This window comes from Rhamphochromis longiceps, linkage group LG13, assembly GCF_057381845.1.
Source record: "Rhamphochromis longiceps isolate RC_006_pf linkage group LG13, R_longiceps_female_GT1.1, whole genome shotgun sequence".
Taxonomy (NCBI): Eukaryota; Metazoa; Chordata; class Actinopteri; order Cichliformes; family Cichlidae; genus Rhamphochromis; species Rhamphochromis longiceps.
In genome coordinates, this window is record NC_140569.1 from 31,451,524 (window position 1) to 31,476,468 (window position 24,945).

Below are 24,945 nucleotides of genomic sequence, written 5' to 3' on the forward strand. Positions count from 1 at the left end.
CTGTCTACGGGGAACAGCTGAACCTTTTATCCACCATCCATTTGGTGAAGATAAAATAACAGTGAGACCACATCAAATACCATTATACACTCACACACACAATATGTGTGTGTGTGTGTGTGTGTGTGTGTGTGTGTGTGTGTGTGTGTGTGTGTACACAAAGTGACTGTCTCCTTGAACTATAAATAGCCTGCTGAAATCAGGAACAGTAGTGAGTATCTGTTCTGTCACTGAAGCCAGAAGCTACACAGATTGTTGACTTCCTGCTTATAATCTGAACCATAAAAATAGCATTTTGATTCGTCCTCGTCATACCAGCAGCATGTTTAAGACATCTACAGAACAGCAGACCTCATCTACTTTGACCTTTGATCCCATAAACTCCTCTTGAATGTGTTCACTAAAGTCACTTGGTCATTAGCAGGATAAAGCAAGACCAATGTGAATAACGCAAAAAACCCACAAACAAACAAACAAGTTTACGTTTTCAGCTCCAACACTTGCTCATCACTTCCAGTTTCAAAACAGCAAGACGACGACTGCAGTGTGGTCTTTTATATATATATGAATATCTAGTGTGGATCTGTCTGAAGGAAATAAAATCCACCTTCCAGCATCAATAAACATGTTAATTAGCATGTTATGTGTCATTTGTCTGTACAAGAAGTGAATTTCTGAGCTGATATGTGACCTAAAAGCAACAGCGGAATAAAAGTATCATCAGAGCTATAAGTAAAAGCCAGAGTCCCAAGGTGTGCATATGATAACATCATCAATAAGTTAGACCTGCTTGATGTTGATCTGGCTCAGGCTGTCTGCCGGAGGACAGCCTCTCTGTGTGGGATGACTTCAACACAACAGACTCTATTTTCCCCTGCCCCCTACTCCCCCTCCCCATCCTGAACACATACACAGCTGGGGTGATGGAGGAGCACAACAAGCACAGAGGTGGCCTCCATATTTGAAATCGACCTACTCCCAAAAACCATACATCATCTACAACACAGATGGCCTGATGGTACATCTTGTTTTAGGTCACCTCTCGGTTTCATCTAATTCACATTATGTCATTTTCTCACACCACCTACTGGCAGTGTCAAGTGCGAGAGGGAGAGACTGAAGAACCACAGATTAAAAACAAAGAGTGAAGGGCAGGGAGAGGCACAGTGTGATGGGGGCTTGCGTCTAATCCTCTCCTCTGATTGGAGAGCTGGAGTTGGACCGAGACCGGTTGCATGACTTGGCAGACGGCCATCCAGAGGCATCTGGGCCAGCCGGCCTTTGAGCTCAACAGAAAACACTCTCTGAAGCTGCCACAACTAAATGTTGTGTAAGTGTTCCAAGAAGTAAAAGCCGCAGCAGTTCCCAGTGTGTCATCCCTGAGAAAAACAAGCCATTCAGAGAGTGGGCACGAGAGGGGGCCACAACACGCAACAATGGAAACACAAAGCTGCTCTTTCAATTTTAGTTTTCCCTTCCGACACCACACCGATTGTAGCTGTCAATCAAATTATTTATCAAGGGGAAAATGGAACATAATGAAAATGTTTCTGGCTTTAAAGGTGTGTTAAGCAACGTTTTCCATTTTCTAGCGGCTGAACAGCCTGTGGAGTTTTTCACACGTCCAAATCCAAAAGGATGCTTCCCAGAATGCTTCCTTAGCATTCCAAACTATTTATAATGAAATGAGCAGAGATGGAGATACCCTGTTCTGCTCCGGGTCGAGCTTTGAAAAAAAAATGGATCCTTCAATCCTGATACACAAACAAACTTTCTTACAGGTGAAAAAACATTACAAAGTCAACTGTCAGCACTTCTCCACCCAATTCATGACTTCATAGTTGCAGCCCTTTGCTCAACTTTCTGAACGAGGCCAGTAAAAACAGGTTGGTGAAGTGGGCTCCTTCCTCCACAGATAAAACCCTCTTTGTGCTCTGTGTTTACATGTTTCTGTCCAAGGTCTAATGTGGCCACTGAATCTTGGCCTAAATGATTCAGACTCTTCCGGCAGGTGTGTGTGTGTGTGTCAGTGAGACATTGTATGTGCGTGTGTGTGGTTGTGTAGTTGTCTCTGGCTGTCCTCCTCCAAAGTGCTTTAAAGACATTGTAAGATAGGAAAAAAAGGATAAAAATAGTAAAAGGGCAGTAACAGAGAAATGCAAACACAATTATTGCTTCAATAGAGATTTGCATTCTGCTTCTAAAGTAGACACACAAAGCGTTTTCCAGTGTTCACTGCTAAAATACTGAAGTGAAACTGCTACATGTGCATTAATTGGAGTTAATGTGACTGTGATTTTCCACAATGATTAAGATTTCTGAATGTGTCACTCATTCACACTTCCTAGAAATAGTCACATTTATCTGCAGTCATGCAGGGAGCTGACTACCTGCTGAGAAACGATGAGATCAGAAGCTTAAAAAAGGTAGAAATGTTGCAACTGTGCAGAGCGGCTACTTCAGCAGTGATCTGAGAGGAGTGGTGCAAACTGTCTTTGGTGTAGATGCTGTCATTAAAGCAACAAGCTGACATTGTCCTCTATGATGTTAGTATTGGAGGGTCAGTGCAATGTCTGGGAAAACACAGGTGAGAAAATAAAGCTCTGTGCTAAAGTAAAATGATGGAGGACCACACTCTGCACTGCAAACTCACCGATCTGGTCTTCTGGGATCAGGCTCTCGATGGGCGGCTCCATCTCGGAGCTCTGTCGAAGGTAGCTCTTCATCTGTGTGATAAACTGCCGGAGAGTCTGCAGCAGGTCCAGTCCGGAGTCGTATCCCTGCCATGCCTGGGTGCCCGCACCCTCGCCCATGTAGCTCAGATAGTCCTGCACCAAGGAGCCGAAGTACGAGCTCTTATCTCTGGACAGCTCTACCACTTTACGGATCGCCCTCTTCTCAGGTGTGAGCAGCGAGTTGAAAACGCCACTCACTTTGCGAAAATGGCCTCGCAGGGCCTTCTGGAGGACCAGGGCACTGGCACTGGGGCGACGCTTTGTGCGGTGTCCAGGTGGCACCATGGTCAGGTCCTGGTCTTGGTCCTGATCGCTCTCCAGGCTGACGCCATAGTCGGCTTCCTCTTCGTCATCTTCATCCTCATCGTCGTCATCGTCCTCCATACTGCAGAAACCTAGGTGGGACGGTGGGATGGAGAGGGGGAGGTGGGTGTTGAAGTCAGCCTCAGTGGGGGGGCTGGGGTCATGCATAGGAGGCATAAAGAAAGCTGAGGACTGAGAGAAATCCAGCGAGTCTGACGAGTCTGTGGAGAGGCTCATGTCACTGAGCCGCTGGCTGCCCCCGCTGCATTCGTCAACTCTTTCTTCCTCTCCTCCACCCACCTCTCCATGCTCGACTGCTGTCACCACGGTGGAGTCTGGGGGACTGCAGGAGTTCTGGGAGCAGGGTAGAGCCTTTTGCCGGGATAGTTTGGCTCTGATTAGGGCCTTCTCAATGGTGTCGTCCTCCAGAGCTCGGTGACACTGAGCGTCCTCTAGACTGGATGTTGGTGAGGCTTTGGTTCGACGTGGAGATGAGGACAGAGATGGCAGAGAGAGGGGCAGTGATGGCCGGGGGATGGATATAGGTGAGCTGATGCTAAGTCTCTTAGGCGGAGAGGATGAGGGGCTGATACTTAGCGAGGAGCCAAGGCGAGAAAGGAGGCTGCTGCCTCGCTCCCTCTCCTCCACCTTCTCCTTGATCCAGGAGATCTTTTCGGGCATGCTGCGCTGCCGAACAGGAGGGGCTGTTTGCTGTGCTGTAAAGCGAGGTGGAGGTGGCCGAGGTGGTGGAAATCGTGTCACGCTTTCTGGCCCGCTGAGTTTGTGACTTGTGCTGGTGTGTAGCTCTGTGTTTCTGTCAGGGTTCTGCAGGTTTTCTTGCTGTGACTGGCTGCTGTGGCTGTGATCTGAGCTGCAAACCTGAGCTTCCTTACTGCTGCCTTTTCTTTTGTCAGCTTCCTCTCTCAGGTCCTGCTTTCCTGTGTCGGGGATGTTGGGAGTGAAGCTCTGATTATCATCTGGCTGGTGGACCTTTAGGAAGAGGGGGTTGATGAAGCACAGCGCTCCATTGGCTTGGCAACACTCAAGCTCAGATGGGGTGCGAGTTTGAAGCCGAGGGCGTCCTGAGGTAGCTGTTGAGGACACTGGTCTGTGGGCAGGTGGGGGTGGTCTGTCAGGGGCTGCTGTCCCCGTCAACGACACTGGGCTCTTCCTCCTGCTGCACAATGGAACATCCCAGAAGCCTAAAAAGAAACAGCAAATGAAAGATCTTGTGTTCATATTGTTTTCTATTGTTTTTTTAACAGTAACCATGAAATGTCTAAATTAAATATCAACATTGTGTAAACAATACTTGTATAATACCCTAAATAAATGTTTTGTAAGCTTTTACAGACTTCCATACAACTTCATTACCTCAGATTATTTTGACCATGACCATAATCATAAAGTGATAGTGTGTTACTGTGATTGACCTGATCTGCTAAAACGAATCCCCAAGGCCATGAGCCCTATAACCTATAAACAAATTTATCAGAGTTGCCTTTTCACAGCTTTCAGATAAAAACAGGACTGATTAGATTTCAAGTTCAGCCACAATTTGGCTTTCATAAATGATGAAAGTAAGAAAAATCAAGGGAAAAAATGGGAAACATTTCCTATAAATCCTTTGTGTTTGCTTTTAATTCGAATCAGACTTTATGTCCAAGGAAATCCCCTGTAAAAAGAAATCAATAAATACTTGACTTATCAAGTTAATGAATAACCTTGTTAATTAACGGAGATTTTAATCACTGACTAAGAATAATAACTGCGTTTTTTGTCATAATCTAACAGCCAAAAGACAAGAAACATATGGCAAGATGAGGGAGACTCATGAATTCAAATATTACAGTCTAGTATCATGTAACAATATTTTTCTGTAAGTAAGAAATTTGAACTGTTTCACCCTCAAAAGCTTTGGAGGCATGAGTGCCACGAATATTGACTAATAAGGGCCAAAATAATTCTGTTTAGATTTCATTGCAATATTAGAGCACCATTTAACAAAGAAAGCATCACCATTGCTCACAATTATCTCAAACTGCATCTGCTGAACAGTCCAACTTGCCTGTGATGTCCCTCAGCGAGGCTGTGTAAAACACAATCAAGTAAAAGATCCTTCTGCCCACTGCAGTCAAACAGCTTCTCACTGCAGAATCAAGTTGGAGTGAAGTAGAAGAGCTATTTATTGGGTGGTTTGCTTTCAAAAGCAAAAAATGTGCCAAGAAAATAAACAGAGTCAGCTATCTTTTTTTTCCACGGTTTTACTGGGAGCCGACACGTTTATAGATCCAACAGTTCAGCGAAGAGCAGGAAAATGCTCAGCAGTGCTCCCATCAACTCCCAGTAAAAGCCCCGCTAAATAAAACAAATGCCAAAAACCTCTAAATGCTCCTTCATGCTGTTAGGAGCTTTTCTCAACAGAGGAAAGAAAGAGAGAAATGGCACTAAACAATTTTAACACAACTCTTTGTTGAGCACTTGGAGTCTGAGCCGTACCAGACAAACACACAGCAGAGGAAACAACGGCATATGAGAAATATTAGTGCCAGACACAGTGCAGCTCCTTCACACACAGCAGAGAGGAAACAACAGTACTTACTGTGACCCAAAGCTGAATGGCACAGGCGAACTGCTGATGTCAGTCTAACTTTGTGTTTAGAGGACACTGCGTCTCTGCAGGCTGAAACTCTGCTGGTTTCTGTGGCTCACTCGCATTCCCTCTTTGTTATGACTCACTTGTGTTAATAAGGGTGTGGGCGGGCTGTTGGCACACTCAACCCACCTCTCCTCTCCCCTTTCACATGAAGCTGCGTGGCAAACCAAAACAAGTCCATCCCCCCATTTCCGTCTTGCGCTGCTGATGTTTATTCTCTCTATAAGTAACCTTTACTTCTCAGACTTGCTGAAAAACTTCTTTGTACATTCGTTACAGTTGTGCTAAAAGTTTACACATACTGATGATGGGAATGTCAGGGTTGGGATTTTAATGATTTCTTTGAACTGCTCTTTTTCCAGGGTGGAATGATTATACAGCATACATCTTTAATGATGTCAAATAAAATTAAAAAAAAAAAACCCTACAAAAACTGGCCATACAAGTTTGAATTTATTTTGGATCAAAATCATACATACATCCCGAGAATATTCGGTTAAATTTCCCTTAGCAAGTTGCACCTTAATCATGCACCTTCAGTAGCCACCAAAAAGCTTTCGGCATAGTTCTGGTTAGATATAACCACTCTTCTTGGCAGACTACATTGGTGGATTCCCTGGTGCAGACTAGAGATGGCACGATACCACTTTTTTATGTCCGATACCGATACCGATATCATAAATTTGGATATCTGCCGATACCGATATGAATCCGATATAGTGTTTTTTAATCAACAAAACTGTTTTTTAAAATATCTTGCTGCATTTTGCAAGTCTGCAAGTTCATACTCAAGTTTAAAACAACAACTACACTAAAGCTATTCTGTTATACCTGTATACAAAAAAAATATTTCATAGTTCAGCAATACTGATCAATCTAATAAACTTAAACCTACACCATCCTCCCTATTCTGGTATTTTAAAGAGTACTTAGCGTAAATATTAAGCAACCTAACTAATAGGGTTCCAACTCCCAGCAACAACAAAAATAAATAAATAAAAAAATAGGGAACCACCCCTCACGCGCCACCTCATGATGCTTAATCGACGTAATCAACCTTAATTTGATGCAGTGTGAAAAAAAATGCACAGAAATCAATTATTTTTCAAGAAATATTAAATAGATTCAACATCTTTCTTCAACAAAATTGCAGACTGCACAGATGGTACCTTCCCAAAGGAAAATGTACTATAGCTTACTAGGGTATATATATTAGACTTAATAGTTACTATATACAGTAATTGACTTCTATTCATTTTACATCAAATTAAAACTTTGGGTGTCAGATAATTATTTATTAAAAGCTAGACATTTTAAATGAGAATAAGAAAGAAAAGTATGTCTCTGTGCCCCTTTTCCCTGTTAATGCCCTATCGGCCCCCCTGGCTAAACTTTGCTAGATGCGCCCCTGCACAGTTACCAGCCGTCAGCTACTAGAAAAAGATCCTCGAGTAGAAAGTAATATTAAATACATTCTAACAACAGCTGATCAAGCTTAAACGTGCTGCTGTTGTTCAGCCGCTGGTTTGCTCTTTCTGGCGCAAAGTGGACCAAAAACAAACAAGAGAGACTCACGACAGAAAAGCCGATCAGCTGATCATTTAAGCAGTTTCACGATTGAAGTAGCAGCCGGAGAGCGAGAGGCAGTCGCTCGTTAAGCTTAACGTGGGAATGCTTTACAAACATTCAGAGATGGACTTACACACTTGCTTTACTTCTCTCGGGATAACTTTGTCGGAGATGAAATGCCAGGTTGCTAGCGAAGCTCCAAATGCTATCCAGACCACCGACAGGTCCCGCATGCCACAGCCGCTCTATCACGTGATGCATACTGCTCCGACGTGCTAACGTTCTGAGGTGAGTTACGGTGTGTTGCAAGTTTTGTGAGGTGCTTTCGTGATATTTAATGGATCGGATTACATTTTTTATTTTTCTCCGATATCCGATCCAGTAATTTAGGTCAGTATCGGACCGATACCGATACGTAATATCGGATCGGTCCATCTCTAGTGCAGACCCAGCTTTTAATCATGGACTGCAATTTTTTTTCAATAGGGGTTGAAGAAGTCCCAGACTGTCATCTTCAGAGTAGAGAACACCAGTTAGCATGTTCAGGAATAACCCAGGAACCAACAAGACTCCCACGAATTGGAAACTTCTGGAACACAAGTGTCCTGCACAGTGCGCACATACAGAGCCCAAGACAGGAATGTGTTTTGCTGTGGTTTTGTGTAAGAACTGGGAAATTGTGTGACATCATTCAGAGCTACGGCTGCCAAACTGGAGCCAGGAAAAAAAAGTCAGAGGGAGGAAGTGGTGGCTCTCTCAGTGCTGAGACTACTTCAACTTAACCAAGTGGCAGATGAAACAAACTGTTCCATCAATGAACATGCCGCTTTCCATAGGAGTAGATCTGATTATCAGGCAGCACACCAGGATGTTGCCAGACTCTACAGTGTATTAGCAACATGCTGAGCTGATCCTAAGGATTATCATCAAGATCAGTGTTATTACTAACAGATCAGTAACAACCAATCAAAACCCAACAGATCTCTTAATGAGCCTGGAAATGACGCTTTACAGCTCTGCTTTGACAGCCTGCAGTAAATATACAGGTACAAAATAGAAAGTGTGAATCTCAGGTCAAATACTGAGCATAAGAATCAGGAAAGCTCGGGCATTGATTAGTAAGTTATCACTCCCATTGTTAACATTCAGACAGAAGCTACTCGCTCTCAGGAGGTGCTAACCTTCCTTTTCACTTGTTAAATTAACTAAGACACTTGCAAGTAACATAATAGTAACACACTCTGGTGAGTCTGGTGTTGCCTGCCTTGCTAGTGTCTTGCCAATATCTACATAGAGCAGTTTATGAAAAAACAACAACAACAAAACACGTGTTTCAGCTGCAAACCTGAGCAACAAATAGTTCATAACTGGATCTGATACTGACGGAGGAACAATATTAAAGAATATGGAGTCAGGGCCAAATAAACACGACGGAATATGACTGATCAAAGGCTGAGAACCTGATGACATCTACAAAAGAAAGGCAAATATTTAGTGATACAAGATTAGAAATGTTTTATTTATCTTTTATTTCTATACTAAGGAAATTATTTGTAAAGATTAAATAACAATTCAATGATGTTGTTTAAAGCGATGGTTTCCAAAGGTTTTTGCAATGGGAACAATATTAAACAGATTAGAAGTTCGGGGGGAGTATTGATGTGTCGTTCAAAACACCCAAAAAACAATTTATGTTATTGAATTACTTACAGTGTTTAGAAAAATTCAGCTTTACTAATATTAACATAAATTAGGGGTTAAATAATAATGTTAATGACCCACTTGGTCTGAGAAGCTTTATATTAAACAAGTACTCACGGAGGCAAAAACATCCATTCATCTACTTAGCTCTAAGCCCTTGCCAAGAACTCTGAATTGGCTAAGGGCTAACACATATGGATAGCAACCGTACACACCCATGGCCAGTTTAGAACAATTTCACTTACATCATGCGTGTCTTTGGAGTCCATGTATGTTTTCATTTTCTACGTTAGAAGCCATACAGTCATGGGGAGAACATGCAAAATTTCAACCAATGCAAACGTGCTCCCATGCAGTCCCCTGAAAACCCAACAGTACATTGCTCAACTGGTCAAATGCTGATTGGTTGACAAGCTAAGCAGAGCAGGAACACGACAGTGGAGTTCGTTGCCAACAGAGAAGAGCGAAAAAAAGATCAAGGATAGACTTCTATGAAGATCAGACCTCCCAAACAAAAGAAGTTGTCCCCTTTTGGCTGTTAAAAAGATCCGAGGTCTGCACTGAGACTAATGACTAGCTAATGTGAGAATCCATTAAAATATTCACGCCAACATTACATTTATGTCATTTATGCTCTTAGTTCTTTAAGCACATTTTTAAAGATAAAGTTATTATGGTGCAAACTTGCAAACTTTAAAAATAAATTATAGGGAAAACCAGAAGCAAAACATCAAAACTTAATCAATTCAAGACTAAATACAAAAACATATCATTGATCTTAAAAGTTCCCCTCCTAATTTGTCAGCCAAATAGAAAATCTGTACACATGAAGTGTCTAATGGGCCACTTTTGGACCCGGCTGCCAAGCTAAACTTTAAGAACATTACAAAAAGTCAGTTACCTTACTAAAAAAACCTTCCCTACAAAAGTGTTATCACAGGTGGCGCGCCACACAACATAGGTAACATGACACTGACAACGTCACACTCAACAGTGATCTTTTCTCCTCTGAGTCAGTGGTGAAAGTAATACCCACAGAGTCTCACAAGCATACTTGTTCATATCAACGTCAGAAACGTCTCCTAGATCAACTATTCACTGTAGCTCAATTACCTTTAGCAACACAAAGGCCACTATTGTGTCACTTCACCAAAAAGGCGCCCTTTTTTATGAATGAAAGACTGTTTGTGGGGGGAGGGGTTGTTAAGACAACAAGTCTGCACGCACTTCAATAAAAGGCAAGAAAGTCATCAAATCATCGTGTCACACGGAATTCTTTAAGAAGAAGTCAAGTCTACCTTTGAGCACCCCTTAATGCCTCAAGCTGAATCATAGTGGTAGAGTCTGAGTGGATAAAAAAGTTGCTCTGAGAAGGATGTACAAAAAGAGTGCTGTGGAACATAAATCACGGGGAGATTCTGAGCCCTTTGCTGCATGTCATCACCCACTCTCTCTCCCTGCTTTCCTGTCTACTCTCCACTATCAAACTGCCTAACAAAGGCTCAAAAAATAATCTTAAATGCTTGAATGTCATCGGAACTATTGCCTTTACGATGAATTTACAGAAAACTAAATGTTGTAAGTGGTAACCTACCAGGGTTAGATTTATCCCTGCACACTTTACATGTTTAAAAAACAAAACAACTTAAAAAAGGGAAAATGTTTTTGATTTGTGTCACAATGATTATTTCCTTGTCCCTGGTTTGCTGACTTGGCCAAAAATCATCCCATGATAGTAAAAGGGAGGGTGGCACCACGACTAAAACGACTATCGCAGTTATTTGTCAAGATTATTCATTGAGTTTAGTGATAATAATGTTTGTCTTAGAGTCATGCTTTCACTTTTTCACAGGTCTGTGTCCCTAAGAGGAAAAATGTGAAAAAGTTGTAATTGTCTGAGTTGATATTAAACAAGTCACAGCACCGTGGCCTTCATGATTAGATGTAGTGCAGTTTGAGGTGAATTTTTAGGTGGTTGATTAAGTTAGTTGTGTGTCTTGTGGTGACGATAACTCTACAGCACTGTTATAGGATGTGATGATTAATTATATGATGGTGGTTATTTATGGTGGTCCAGGGAACAGCTGTGATTGGTACATGCAGACAGGTCATTTAGGGAGCGCTTGATTTGCTCTTGTTTTGTGTTCCACTGGCAGACCACCACTTTCAATATCATTTGATCGTCTTCATTAAATTGCGTTAAACTAAAATCGTGATCAAGATTAAAATTGAAATAATTGTGCATCCCTAGTACTGGGTAAGGGATTGAGGCTGGTTGTTGGTGGTGATGACGTTGACCTCACACCATTAAGTCATGAACATGAATAAAATCTCTTCCACAAACACAGGCGGTCTTGCCTGATTTAAACAAAGCTCAGTCGCACTGATCTGGGTGTGGAAGAGGTTTTTGTCCCTAAGACTGATTCATTCAGCACCAGCATGCCAGTTAACTCCTCAAATACCATGGAATGTGGTTGGGATGGGCCACAGGAGGAAAAAAGTTTCTGCGGGTTTTACACCCGATAAATGTGGGAAAAGAGAAAGTACCGTCTGCTGACGGAAGTCCACAAATCAGTTTGAACAAAAAAAACTGAAACTGAGCAATCATTAATTACTTCCAAATGACTGAATGGAGAAGAATAGTAACTGGCTATCAACAGCGCTCAGCGGTAATTTACTTCCATACTTGCAGCATATACTGCATTCCTTAGACTTTCATAAGATAAGAGAGATAAGATAAAACTTTATTAATCCCTCGGGTGGGTTCCTCTGGGAAATTCGGTTTCCAAAAGCACAGCACCGACAAAAGTTACAGAGTTACAGAATATTATACACACACACACACACACACACACACACACAATATACGAAGGGGATAAATAGAATAAATAGGAATAAAAATACAAATACAAGTGAATTGCACTATAAGCTACTTTGGAAATAAACAACCAACTATCACTGAGAGTTACACTGAACACAGATGTTACACAAACATTATTCTCAAAATGGCTTCAACATTTAAAGTTTATATGTAGCCAATTACGTCATATTTATTTGTCTCTGCAGTTTGAGTTCCCCAGCTTGACCATTAACACACACTACATATAAATAAGTGAACAAACCTGCACCAAGCTTAGCAACTTCCTCAAGATCAGAAAAAGTTCTGGCTGAAGCGATGGCCTCTGGGAGTTTCAGAGTAAACGGCAACACATCCCTGAGAAAGAGAGAAAGGGATCAATGAAAGTTAGAACACGGAGGAAAAGCGGTTTGATTTAAAAAGCTACTCTCAAACTTGTGTTAGTCACCGTGTTGAAAAAGCTGTGGCTCAGCTTTGTGTGCGATGGTGGCTAAGGTGTGGGTTCAACCACAGAACTGTGGAGGATAATATGTGCATGCTGCTGTGCTACTTCTGGGACTTTACCAAAACATTTCAAAGATTTTAGTTTCGGTCATGCAAGCTTGCGTGAACAACAGTGAACCTAATTTTATGATAGTGATGTCACAGTGAAGCCTGGACACACTGGGGCAGTGGAGGATATACATTTTGATCCCCTGTTGAATTCCTCATTTTAACAACTTACAAAGAAATAGGCAGTCTATAAAAATTAATTAATTAATTAATGTGCGTTCTAGTGAGGAAATAAGTATTTGATCCCCCCTGAGAATTTGTCCAGTACACTATCCAACAGATAGTTGTGTGGCAGCTACCAAAGGACTAACTGTTATCAAACCACCGTTCACAGTTCCACATGACAACAGAATTGACCGCTAATAATTTTTGAACCCAAAGGTCATTTCCAAAGAGCTTCCAAACATGGCAGATTTCAAAAAGGATGAAATGAGAACATTGGAAAAGGAAGCCTAAAAAATATCTACTGCAGAAGAAGAGGATCTGAAAATTATATCCTTTGGAGGAAAAAAACATAAAATCCCCCAAAAGACCTGACCCAGGTCAAGATACATCTGACTCTTCCATTGATCTACTGTTCATCATAGTCTCATCAGAAATCGACTTGAGGCTGTCAGAAAGCTATTCTTAATCCGCTCCTTTGCTCTGGTGCAATTACTCAAGAACTGGACAGAAAATCAGTGGCAACAGGTCTTATAGAGTGTGGAATCCAAATTTGAATTATGGTTCACATTCAAAAGTCTGAAATTTGGGTATTATCGGTTATATATCAAATTCTGAGGATTCTGAACAAAAAGATTACGTAAATTTGTTCATGGGACTGAATGAACATGATTTTGTCTGAGAAACAAACATTATGCAAATAATCCAGTAATAATGAAGCAATTCCAGACACCAGGAGTGTTTTCGGACTTCAATGTCCAGGATGTCCTGTGAGGAATGCTTCAGCAGAACATTTGTTGTGCGACCCCCGTGCAGAGCAGGCAATAGATAGGTCAATACATATCTGAACAATCAACAGTGCATAAGCATTTTACCCATATTATGAACTGCTAGCAGATTGTGAATACAGGCTGTGGAACTTTTGAGCTTCCTCGTCAGATGCAGAGTTAGGAGCTCAGTGTTTCAAGGCGGGCTCAGACTGCAGCTGCTGCTTCTCCATATCAAAAGAAGCCAGCAGAGGTGGTTTGGGAGTCTGACAAAGATGCCACCTAGATGAGGTGTTTCAGACATATCCAGCCACAAGGAGACCACGGGGAAGCCAGAGGACAAACTGGAGCGATTGTGTGTTTTGGTTGACTCGGGACTGTAACTGGGTCAGTAGTTCTTCTTTCTTGAGTTTTGTGATGATGGTTTTTAAATAACAGAAACAGAAGCAGTAGATATGTGCTGAAATATGAATGTCTAACAGTTTGCAATAATGATGGTATGGTGACTTTACCTGCTGATGCAGCAGAAGGCCATGAGGCGGAAAAGGTCTGCAAAGCTCAGTCCTGATCCCTCTAGAGAGAAAGCTGTAGGAAAACAGAAGCACATGATCAGTCCAGCGAAGGAAACCATCAGAGGGCAAAAAGCATTAGAAAAAGACAGCTCAGTCTTTTTAAAACGGTTTGCAGCAACAAAGGCCAATGAGGCAAAGCAAAACATTCACATGTTTTAAGTCAGTGCATGCAAAGTGTGGTTCAATTCTGCTTTATAGTCCCTTAATTCAAAGGAATCCCCACAAGGTTACAAACTATATACAAACAACAGCAACGAGAATGACAGTGTGTGAGCACTTTTCCTCGACTTACTGACTCATTAGTTTGTAAAAGAACACCATGCTGGAAAACAAAGAAGGAAATCCTTAGCACGCATGTTGTCGGTAATACACGAATCAAGAAGGCTGTTTGCTCACAACTTGGCACACAGTCAACGCTCCGGGCACTGAACTAAACATGACCAAGATCTTCGAATGGTGAACGCGTTAAACTCTGAGTAGAATGCAGTAAGACAAAGACATCATATACAGTCTCTGGAAAGAAGGAAAGTGGGTTAAAACCAAACCTGCCGACATGTACACGTCTCTTTTTTCTGGGACTTCAAATCTTCCTTCAGTCATTTCACTTTTACTTGTTGAAATATTGACTTTAACACATGAAAAGAGCCCTTATTATTACCTGTCATTACAGCAATGACAGCAGGCCTGGTAGCACATTCCCACACCACTCATCACAGGATACCTGCCCAAATACCTTTATCAAAGTCCATTAATCCCAATTCTCTGTTAAAGAGCACGGGTTTAAACAGGCCACAGAACAGACTCGTTACAGAGCAAATGATTCATATGGAAGAATTCCCTCCCAGGTAGAACGCTCCTGTTAATGTTTTAAACTGTTATTGCAACACCTGCAGCTTTGCTTGCCAAATGTTTATCACAGCTCAATCAAGGGCCAGCTCTTCATGCAGTGGACAATGTGGCTAGTGTGAGCTTAGAGTCACACCAGATGGAAAATACCACTAACGGTTACTTAAAAAAAAAAAACAGTTCCAGACAGCAGTGCAGGGGTAAAGTGGAAAAACTCCATAATAGCGCAAGTTTTGGAGGTATGCAACTGCTGCTCAGGGGGTGAATCCAGCCCTCTTTCTGTTTGCATTTCTGTTTGTCCTCCAGATTATTGCAGAATGTCTCGATGCATGTCAGCTTAAGAAAAGTCACTTTAGAGGAACAGGAAAGTGGTCTTTAAACATCAGGTGTTAAAAAAACAGTAACTCATTATTACTGCTGCAAATCACTGAGATCACAGAGAGTATTACAGTCGATGGAAATGCTCAGTAGAAGACGTTCTGTCTCACTGTGCTCATTGTTTTCTCTGCAGGTGCAAAGAGAAACGTCACTGTCTCTTTAGTTTAGCAGGGCTGAGATTCACACTCAGCACATTCTGTTGCCGGGTAAGCATTTGGAAATTCCAGTTCAGTGCAGACAGAAACTGATGGCAACAGACAGGTACAAGAAGTAGACTGTATGCATTCTGGAAGTCTGGGAAATCCCACTTTTTATGTGGCTGAAAATGCAACACTAACACACTTATTCAGAGTGACAGGGAAGGAAGAAGTGAGCACAGAAATAAAGCGAAACAAACAATATATGAAAGCCTGTGACATATTTTGAAGACATAAGTATTAGGGTTTTACTACAGGCTTGTCTGCTATTTGCCGAGCTCATCTCTGATGACGGCCCTGCTGTGAGTGCTGTGGTCCTGCGTGGGAACTTGGCAGCTGGAAGGTGCTCTTGTGTTCATCTTCGACCTGAGTCTCTGTGGTTTATAGTGTCGTTTAGGCCTGGGATTCTTTTTTTCAATTTTAGATTTAGGCCTTCAGCCTTCAGAAATGCTGATACTGCCTGTCTACTCAAATAGCTGGTTATGAGACAGGTGTGAGTCATGAGGAATGTTGTCACCAAAAACATCTAAACAAGTTGGGTTTCTGTTCAGTAATGGACAGTAAATGACCTTTTCAGAGTCCTCAAAATAATTAAACCATTCTATTCAAAGAGTTCTAGTACTGCCTAAAAGTATCCAGTAGAGGAATTACCCCTGTAAATTCTTTGTTCCTCTCCTTGCATCATTCCACTATTAACAGCTCTGCCTGTTGCTGCTGGTGACTGACAGCTTTGTGTATCTCAGTGGCTAAAAATAGCAGAGAAAAACAAACACTTACTGTACTGGCTCTCCTTTACGGGGAAATCTTTGACAGGAACGCTCGCGTCTTTATCCATGCGTAGAGATATGACTTTTTTCTGCAGGCTGGCTGATTTCCTCACCACAAATGTCTATGGGTAAGGAAAGAGAACACATCCAGTTAATGTTTGCACAAAAACTGGGTCATTCTTCATGTTCTGCTGACTCAGCTGTGCTTTGTAGAGAGCTGGAAATACTGTAAGGAATGTCCTAACATCCAGACGCTTCCTATATTTACAAAACGTATACACAACAATGGACGTGTAGTGCTGTATATTTACTGTTATCAGAGGCTAAAAATATCCTATCCTATTTTAAAAAACACAGATTTGGATGGAATCTTGCAGAGAGGTGGGGTATCGGCAATATCATTTCATTTTGGTCCCAATTATCCAAAATATTTTCTTTAAAAACAGACAAACACCGACCATGGCAGAGATACTTTTACTGTTTTTTTAAAACGTTTTTTGCAAAATGAGTTCTTTAAGACTCAAAAAAGTGACTCCCATCATGTTGTTGAGTGAGTGATCTTGTTGTAATGCATATAAGCTGACTGCGGTCAAACAATACACTACTACAATTGTGACTGGTTTTATTGAGGAAAAGAAAAAGTTTGCCGTGTTAGTTGTGATTTCATGCCTCTGTTGTATTAAACATTAACTATTAATCCAAAGTGAGAGCCTCCAGGTAAGTTAGCAGTGTTGGAAAGAAGGAAGCCGCAGTGGCAGCTGTTGCCTCACCCCAGCTTGCTCGTTCTGCAGTATGTGCATGGCTTCCTCGTGGCTAAGGCCCAGCTGTAGCCACACAGTATGGGTATGCACCAGTCTGTCCAGGACGCTGACGCGTCGGTGAAGCGAGTCGTAGCCAGAGTCTCTGGCACCGGCCAGCCCTCCACCAATGCCAGCACAAGGTGAGGCCTGCAGGAAGAGGCCTCCCACTTCTTCCCCCAGTCTGGAAAAACAAACACATAAAATCAAGCATCAGTGGCCGGCTACACAAACCACAAAAAAACACGCAGAATTTTTATTTTAACGTGTAACATTTGAACATATTTCAGAATTGAAGGCATGTTCAGAGACATTCTCACATGGTTCTATATCAAAGGGCGATCGTGGCTCAAAGAGTTGGCAGTTCGTCTTGTAATCGGAAGGTTACCGGTTCGAGCCCCGGCTCGGACAGTCTTGGTCGTTGTGTCCTTGGGCAAGACACGTCACCTACTGGTGATGGCCAGAGGGGCCGATGGCGCGATATGGCAGCGTCGCTTCTGTCAGTCTGCAGGGCAGCTGTGGCTACAACTGCAGCTGCCTCCAACAGTGTGTGAATGAATAGTGGAATTGTAAAGCGTTTTGAGGGTCTCGAAAAGCGCTATATAAATGCAATCCATCATTATTATTATTATATCCACAACAAAACTGGTATTTATTAAAAATAGTTTTTTATTGACATAGTTAAAAAGTAGTAAAATGTTGTAGATGAGCTGCTCCTTGGCAATAAACTCAAATAAAGAACGATACAAAGGTGGACTGATTAGATCGAACGCGCCCACGCAGACAAAAATCCCCAAAATGTGGCTAAAATGACGCCTCGACTTCCTTTTTCACAGTTCCCTTTAATGAAATTTACTAGAAACTTTCTAGCAGTAAAAGTAAACCTAAGAAAACAAAACAAAAAACTTATTTTTACTCAATGATCATCTCTCATATGGACTATTGTTTGACGTCCTGGTCACTTGCTTGTCCAACAACACTTAAAACTATTGAAAACATTTATAAAAGAAGTTTAAAACTACTCGACAAAAAACCGACTTCCCACCACCACTGTCATGTGTTAAAAAAACATAAATTACTGAACTTCAATAACTTAGTGAAACTTAAAAGAGTGAGTTTAATATATAAAGTCTTACACTCTCTTGCTCCACCACCACTAAAGCAGTTCATTAGGCATAAAGAAAGCTCAGACAGGACCACTCGAGCTACAATCCGAGGAGACTTGTTTATACCCCACAGACGGACAGCATTTGGGCAGAACGTCCTTTCTGTCCAGGGTGGCCATCTGTGGAACAGTCTTCCTCAACCCATTAGAGAATGCTCGACATTCAATTTGTTTAAGGCAAAGGTTAAAAACTGGTTATGGACAAATCAAGTGTGTGATCATGTATGAGTTGTATAGTTTTAATGTTTTATTTGGGAACAGAATGGTGTGTATGTGTAAGTTTGGTGATGGAGTTTTTATTATGAATGAATGATGAATTTTTATGAATTATTATGTCTATTTTTATGCTTAAGGACAACAGATGGAAATTAGCCCTTGGCTATAATCTGGTATGTTTACATTCATGTAATTTTTTTTTTTACATTTATGTTCATTAACATGCACTGTCCTAAATAAATAAATAAATAGAAAAAAGAAATTAGGAAGGGGGGGCAAATACTTTACAGCACTGTAGACTTTATGCTCAGAAAGCTGATGCAACCGTTTCCAACTCATCAAGAGAAAGCCTTTATTTCTAAACTCTTGTTGTGAAGCATCAGTAGGCTATCCAGTGTTGTGATGGTTCCCTCCCTGTAGGAACATTTATGGTTTGAGTCTTTGTTGGTTTCCTCCTGCAGTCCAAAGACATGCATGCTAGGTTAACTGGTATTTTAGCTGTGAATGTAAGGTTTAAACTGTAGAGGAGAAACAAGTTGTGGAAGAATACTTGGGCTTGTAAGCTAAAGCACTCAGTGCCACCCAGCCTTTAGTTTGCTTGCACAACATTCAAGACATCTTTTAACTTTGTATTTCTGAAAACAGTCAACAGAAGCTCACATATTTACTTATGTTATTTATTAATGCAGTAAAGCCCCCTACTGAGATTACACACAGTTCTTCCAGCTCTCACTATATGCTAAGATGCCCACGCACACTTTTAATGCTCAAAGTGTTCATAGTGTTTAAAAAAAGGCTATGAGTAATTCAGTAAATTTAGTTTCAATTATTCCAACACAGACAGTGTGCCTCGCAGGGCCTATCAACCTCCTTCTCGGTTCCTCAATAACTAACCGGTACTTTCTGAATTCTACAGAAACCGTCTCTCAGAGGAATTAATCACTGAAGTCCACACTGGACCTTCCAGCTAAGGTATGAAACTTTACACTAGATCCACAGGTGAGTGCTGCATGTTCACAAGCAAATCAGGTGTTTGTTCAGAGACGTTTTTTTCAGAGTTGAGAGACGAGTGAGAAACACGCACTGCAAAGCAGCTCCTGTTTGTCAAGCTGACTCCTGACATTGCTCAGTGGCATCTTTGTGCCGATATCACCACATTTCACACATCAAGACCTAAAGGTTTGCTAGGAGCGCTCTCTGCTGGCAGCCATGGAGAAATACACCAGAAGAAATCTAAAGATATACAAGCACAAGCAGACACACAATTTAGGAACTGTCTTTAATACAGACACAGCATGAGCTCACCCCACAAGTGTTTCTGTCTTCTGATCTCCTCCCACAGGCTCCGTGTTTTTCCCCATCACCTTCTTCAGAGTGCCGATCTCCCAGGCAAATGAGTCGATGAGCTGCACAGACACAGAGACAAAGACTCGATGATCAAAGTGCTTCTGCTGCGTTTCCTGTGGTGCAAACTCTTTGTGAGGATCAATCCGACCTTTGGCTCTTGGGAGTGAGGACATCCTGACTTTCAAAGGATGTTTTAGAACTGGGAAAGAACTTTATGGTTCAGCTTAGAGTCAGCTTTAGTTTATGTTTATTTTATGAGGATGTGTTTAAGAAGCGAAGGATGGCATTCGTCCATGCAAATCCTCTTCAGGAGAAGTAGAAGTACGTGTTTGTGGTTGCAAGACAGTCTACTCCCATTTAACCACTTCCCATTAACTAACCAAAGTTGCTACAGAGGAAACAATTTGTGTCTGTGTTCATGTTGGAACATCTTCATGTCCATACAGGTTCCACAGAGATCTGTATTGTTCACCATTCAAATCTTCTTAACCACAACACAGTATCAATATAACGTGGTTTGAATCGTAGTAACTTGAAAACAAACACATTTTGCATGTTGTCTGAATGGCCACATTGTAATTATTTGATGCTTATGCATGTGATGTTTGATTTAAACCAGCAGTTTAGTCCTCAACATTGCCCAACTGTTTAACTAAAAGTATAAGTATTTTATTTTGCTGGGCTCCACTTTGGCAACAAGTGAAGTGTAAAACGCCCAGTCTGGTTGCTGAAAAGAGATTTAACCCAGAGCAAGAGAGAACAAGCAAGAATCCAACTTCCATCTAGTCGAGTTAGAAGTTATGTGGATGCCTGATCACAAACATTTCACAACCAAAAAGGTCGATCAAATGTACTAAAAAAAAGACCCACACATCAGCTTTTTAAATGCCAGTTGCGACAGCACTCATGTGATCACACACATACATATTTGATTTTTCTGTATTTCCTGTCAGCTGTTTTTCCACTTCTAGACAAATCGTACTGAGAAAGAAAATGTACAGACACACAAGAGCAGAGAGCCACATTCTTTTGACCAACTATCTTGTTTTCGTAATAGCTATGAGCTAGCTCACTGATTTAACACACTGCATCTTGAATCGTTAAACATGAACTGTATTAGCTATCAAACCATAAAATACGCATAAAATATGTGAATAAGACTTTAAATTGTGTCTGTGCTGAACTTTCTTTTGTTTCTTTGTTGCGCAACTGACTTTATTCTGCAGGTTAACTATGGCCTCAGTAACAGCTAATTATAACTTATTGCACATTTTTAAAGCCACTGGCTCTAAAGCAAGAACAATGCCTCGTTAATTTTAGGAAAAAATAAACCATTTTAACAAACTAAAGGCTTTTATGAATATTTTTAATCCATAAAAGATTTCTATATACGATCATAAGCATCTTTTAGGGCTTCATGAGCACTGTATGCCCATCAAATAATGCTTTTTATAAGGCCTTGACAATAAGTATTAAGAACAGAAAGGAAACATTCAGATCAGACAGAAACTACCCTTAACAGGTAAACTGGCAGCAGACACTTAAGGCCAGGAACACATCCAATCAAAAGAGCCTATTTATAAAATTACAACACCCCCCCCCCCATTTGTCTTTCCATATAAATTGTTTGACAATTTATTAGATTTTGAAATGTGTCAAATGAGAATTTGACACAAATTCTACCTTCTTTTTTCTTTGTGTCAGTCTGGCCTTGACCCTCGTCAGAGTGTCACTGATGTCATTGGTTTCACTTCCCAGTCCAGCTTCTGTTGGGCAACCTCACATCAGCAGCTTCAGCAGGGTGAGGAAACCTTTAGTTCAGCCGTTTCAGAGGAAATCAAATATCTGACTCCTTCATTTTTTAAGGGGAACATTTAAGGTTCACAACCTCAACGTTTAGAAAGACAACACTTTCTCAATGAAGCCACAGATGTTCCCCTGCCTAACAAAAAGAGAGTTCTTAGTCACACTGTGTCCCAGATGTCACACGGGCACTTTTATTTACATACAGCATAGATGTACATGAAGAAATTACTCAAAAATAAATTATCAGCATTTATTAAATAATCATGGTCCATAAATAAAAGAAAACAATGTTGGTTTTGTGCATAACAAAAAGCTCACAATTGTGCAGTCAAAATGTAAACTAATAGACGCTGAGCGTAATAACAAAGAGACAGATTTCACAGCTGCACCACGTCTCTGAACAGGTGCCATTTGTGGTCCTTATACACACACAGTACGTATCACTCCGCGAGGCTCCTCCTCGGTAGCCGTAATCCTCCGACAATCCATCAAGTGGTGCAGCTCCGTAGCTTAGCAAAGTCATATTAAAACATTTTTTGACAGATTGCCGAGCGCTGTGTACCACATAAAATCGGTTCGCGGTCAGTAAGCACAACCAGAATTCATACATAAGGCGCACTGTCGATTTTTGAGAAAATGAAAGGATTTTAGGCCGTGCAGCCCCTCCTGGCTGCATGTTGTTAGCGCGGTTAGCTCGTTAGCGCGGTTAGCTCGCTAACACGTTGACGCCGTCCAGCCCCACGCACGGTAACTCGCTAACGGAGATTTTCCGCTTTCATCTTGTCATTGCCTGCAGGTGAAGCTATGGGGGAGGGGGAGTTGTGTTCAGTGAAGGAGAGGCGAGGCCGAGTAACGTTGCGTAGAGACAAAAGTGGACGAAAGAGAGGCAAACCTGCGGCTCCACAAGTATAATTATAACGTAACATAGACTATATCGATATAAACGATATTGTCACATCTTATATCTCGTATGAAAATATATCGATATTTTTAAAAAACTCGATATATCGCCCAGCCCTAGGCAGAATGCATATTAAGAGAAAGCCAGGCCACACTGGCTCAGACAACAGCCTAGAATATTCTAGCACTTCTCTTTGAGCTACAGACATAAAAATGTAGACATTTCAACTGTATTTCAGCAGGATCACAATGGGTTTTTGATTTTTGCTATAAATAATAACTGATTTGTCTCTCTATAATATGACTGGCATCAAAGTATAAGAAAAGCTTTTTGTCCTATGTTTTAGAATATATCAAAATATTATTGTATTAATATCCAACTAATGTTTGTAGGTAGATACAGTAGTGTGCAAAAGTCTTGAACCAGTTCTTATTTCTTTGAATGTATTTTCCATGGAAGCAGAATTTCTTGCAATAATTCAAACAAAGGTGCCAGCACCAGTGTCGTGTTTGCATATAACAAAGTTGTCAAGGAACCAGTTTTAAAATGTATCTTTAGGTAGTTTGTTATTAGCACCCTGTCTGCCTGTCTCGTTTCTGTAATTAGCTACACAGTGTGACAAACATGCACCAACAAGAGTATTACCAAAGAGCTATTAGCTAGAAAGTTGGTGTGAAGTGTGTCTTTAAAAGAAGAAACTGGATACGTGGAGAACAAAATCAGGATAAGAAAATACACAAAGACCTGACACCTGGCGAGATATTCATCTGGCCTTGGCGATCTTTTTTCAGTTTTGAGATCCAAATACTGGCAAACCTGATTTTACAGGATTTACTCTTAAATGTTTTGAGGCGACTGCTGCTGTGACTTGGCACTGAATAAATAAAACTGAAATGCATCTCACTTTCCAGTGACAGTGTTTTAGTTTTCAATATCACTATTTTTATTAAACCCCTGTGAAAAAGCATGTGAAATGTGATACTATTTTGGTATTACATTTAGACCAATGACTGCATTGGTTTAGACCCAATCAGACACCCTTGATCAACAGAGGCTCGCTGAGCACCAGCTGACACTCAGTGATGTTTCTCAGAAACGTCTGAACAGGACGAGCCACTCTTCTACGCTCTACTGAAAATAAACTTTGCACTATTTCACCTCTAGTTTCAAACACTGACAAGCTGATATTTTCTAAGTGTTAACCATCAGTGCCAGTTATCACAACATGCTAACACCTGCAGCAGCTTAGCTGTAGTCCTGCCTTAAACACACACTCACACACACGGCCTTGTATTACAACTTTGACTCACATCAAAGCAGTAATGACTTCAAAGCTTGGCACTAACAAAAAACCTCAACTACAGCAAGTGACACACTCTGCATGCAATTGTGCAGGGCTGCTATTAACAAAGGAGAACCTACCACACACCCACACACATGCATGTGTGCTGAAGTCACCGTTTCACCCTCACCGCATGGACACCTGTCCTAACAGACTCCATACACTTGCATGCCGTGCAAACGCCGAGACAGTGATTTCCGCTCTACATCAGTACGATTTATTAAAGGTGTAATTAAAAGGCCTGAAAGTCCCAGACAACATAACACTTTTAACGAGTGTTAAAAACAGCGTTGTCTGTGAGAAGCAGTGGAGTGGATTCAGCACCACAGCGACTCTCTTCAGACCTCACAAAGCTTCGAATACAAAGAGTTGCTCCTAGTAACATTTTCAAAGCATGTCCTATTAAATTTAGGATGAAATATTGATTTAATAGTAAAAATAATTTATCTACAAATAATAATACAATGTTGAACACTGTGGGAAACTGTTGGGAGTGGTGAGGACGACTCACAGAGCACAGTTCTGCAGGAGCGCACCAGAACAAAGTTCGGCCACAAGTTGGGAAAAACTAAATATGCACTTCATAGATTTCAGTTAATTCATCTTTTTAAAGGTCTAATCGAGCCAAAAGGACCAAACTGTGTGTTTCTGAATTAAAATCTGACTCACAGCAGTGCAATTTTTTTCTTCTACGGTCTTCAGTAACTGAGATGAGCATTTAAACAAATAACCTGATGAACTATTCGTGCACTCAGGTCAGATGTAGAGTACTCCTGTTGTTGCGCTGCACAGGCAGAGACACTGCTTTATGTTCCAGCGTTATCACATCTTTTTTATTTGTGTAATGAAATTGTCAATTTAGGGTCATAATGACACCATTTAACAACTCTGCTCACCCCACAAGTCTTGTCTCAGGGGTTACTGAGACAAGACTGTTCCCTTTTTTCCAAATACATCCAATTAAATTTTACTTTACTGTACTTTATCTGACAACTATCACATCTCGTCAGTGCCAGAGTTACTGTGCCACTCTGTTGCTCTAAGTGTAAGACGAAATAAGGAAATTAAGGGTGGATTTTCTCACAAAGTTGATTTCAGTCTTAATGAAATTCCCCTAATAAATAAATGTCTATGAAAAAGAAAAGTGATTGCTTTTCTTCATTTCTTCGTCAGTCAGAATTTCTTTAGTAGGAAATGTAGGAAATTTTGACAATAGCCTGATTTCTCGTGGTCTGATGAACGTGATGCTGACTGCAACTTCTTCCTCAAAAACTTCAGGTAGAGACAGTGAGGGACCGTCTCTACCTGA

At 41.1% G+C, this 24,945-nt stretch overlaps 1 protein-coding gene across 1 annotated transcript in view; it reads right to left on the bottom strand.

Annotated features, from left to right (window-relative positions):
• Positions 1-24,945, bottom strand: part of LOC146656107 (ras and Rab interactor 2-like) — a 43,088-nt gene that overhangs the window by 6,810 nt on the left and 11,333 nt on the right. Inside the window, exons 3-8 of the mRNA XM_085428994.1 lie at positions 19,546-19,646; positions 16,833-17,043; positions 16,073-16,184; positions 13,815-13,887; positions 12,087-12,178; positions 2,654-4,240 (exon numbers count right to left, since the gene is read on the bottom strand). Coding sequence (XP_085285120.1) covers positions 2,654-4,240; positions 12,087-12,178; positions 13,815-13,887; positions 16,073-16,184; positions 16,833-17,043; positions 19,546-19,646 — 2,176 coding nt within the window. The remainder of the gene's footprint in view (positions 1-2,653; positions 4,241-12,086; positions 12,179-13,814; positions 13,888-16,072; positions 16,185-16,832; positions 17,044-19,545; positions 19,647-24,945) is intronic.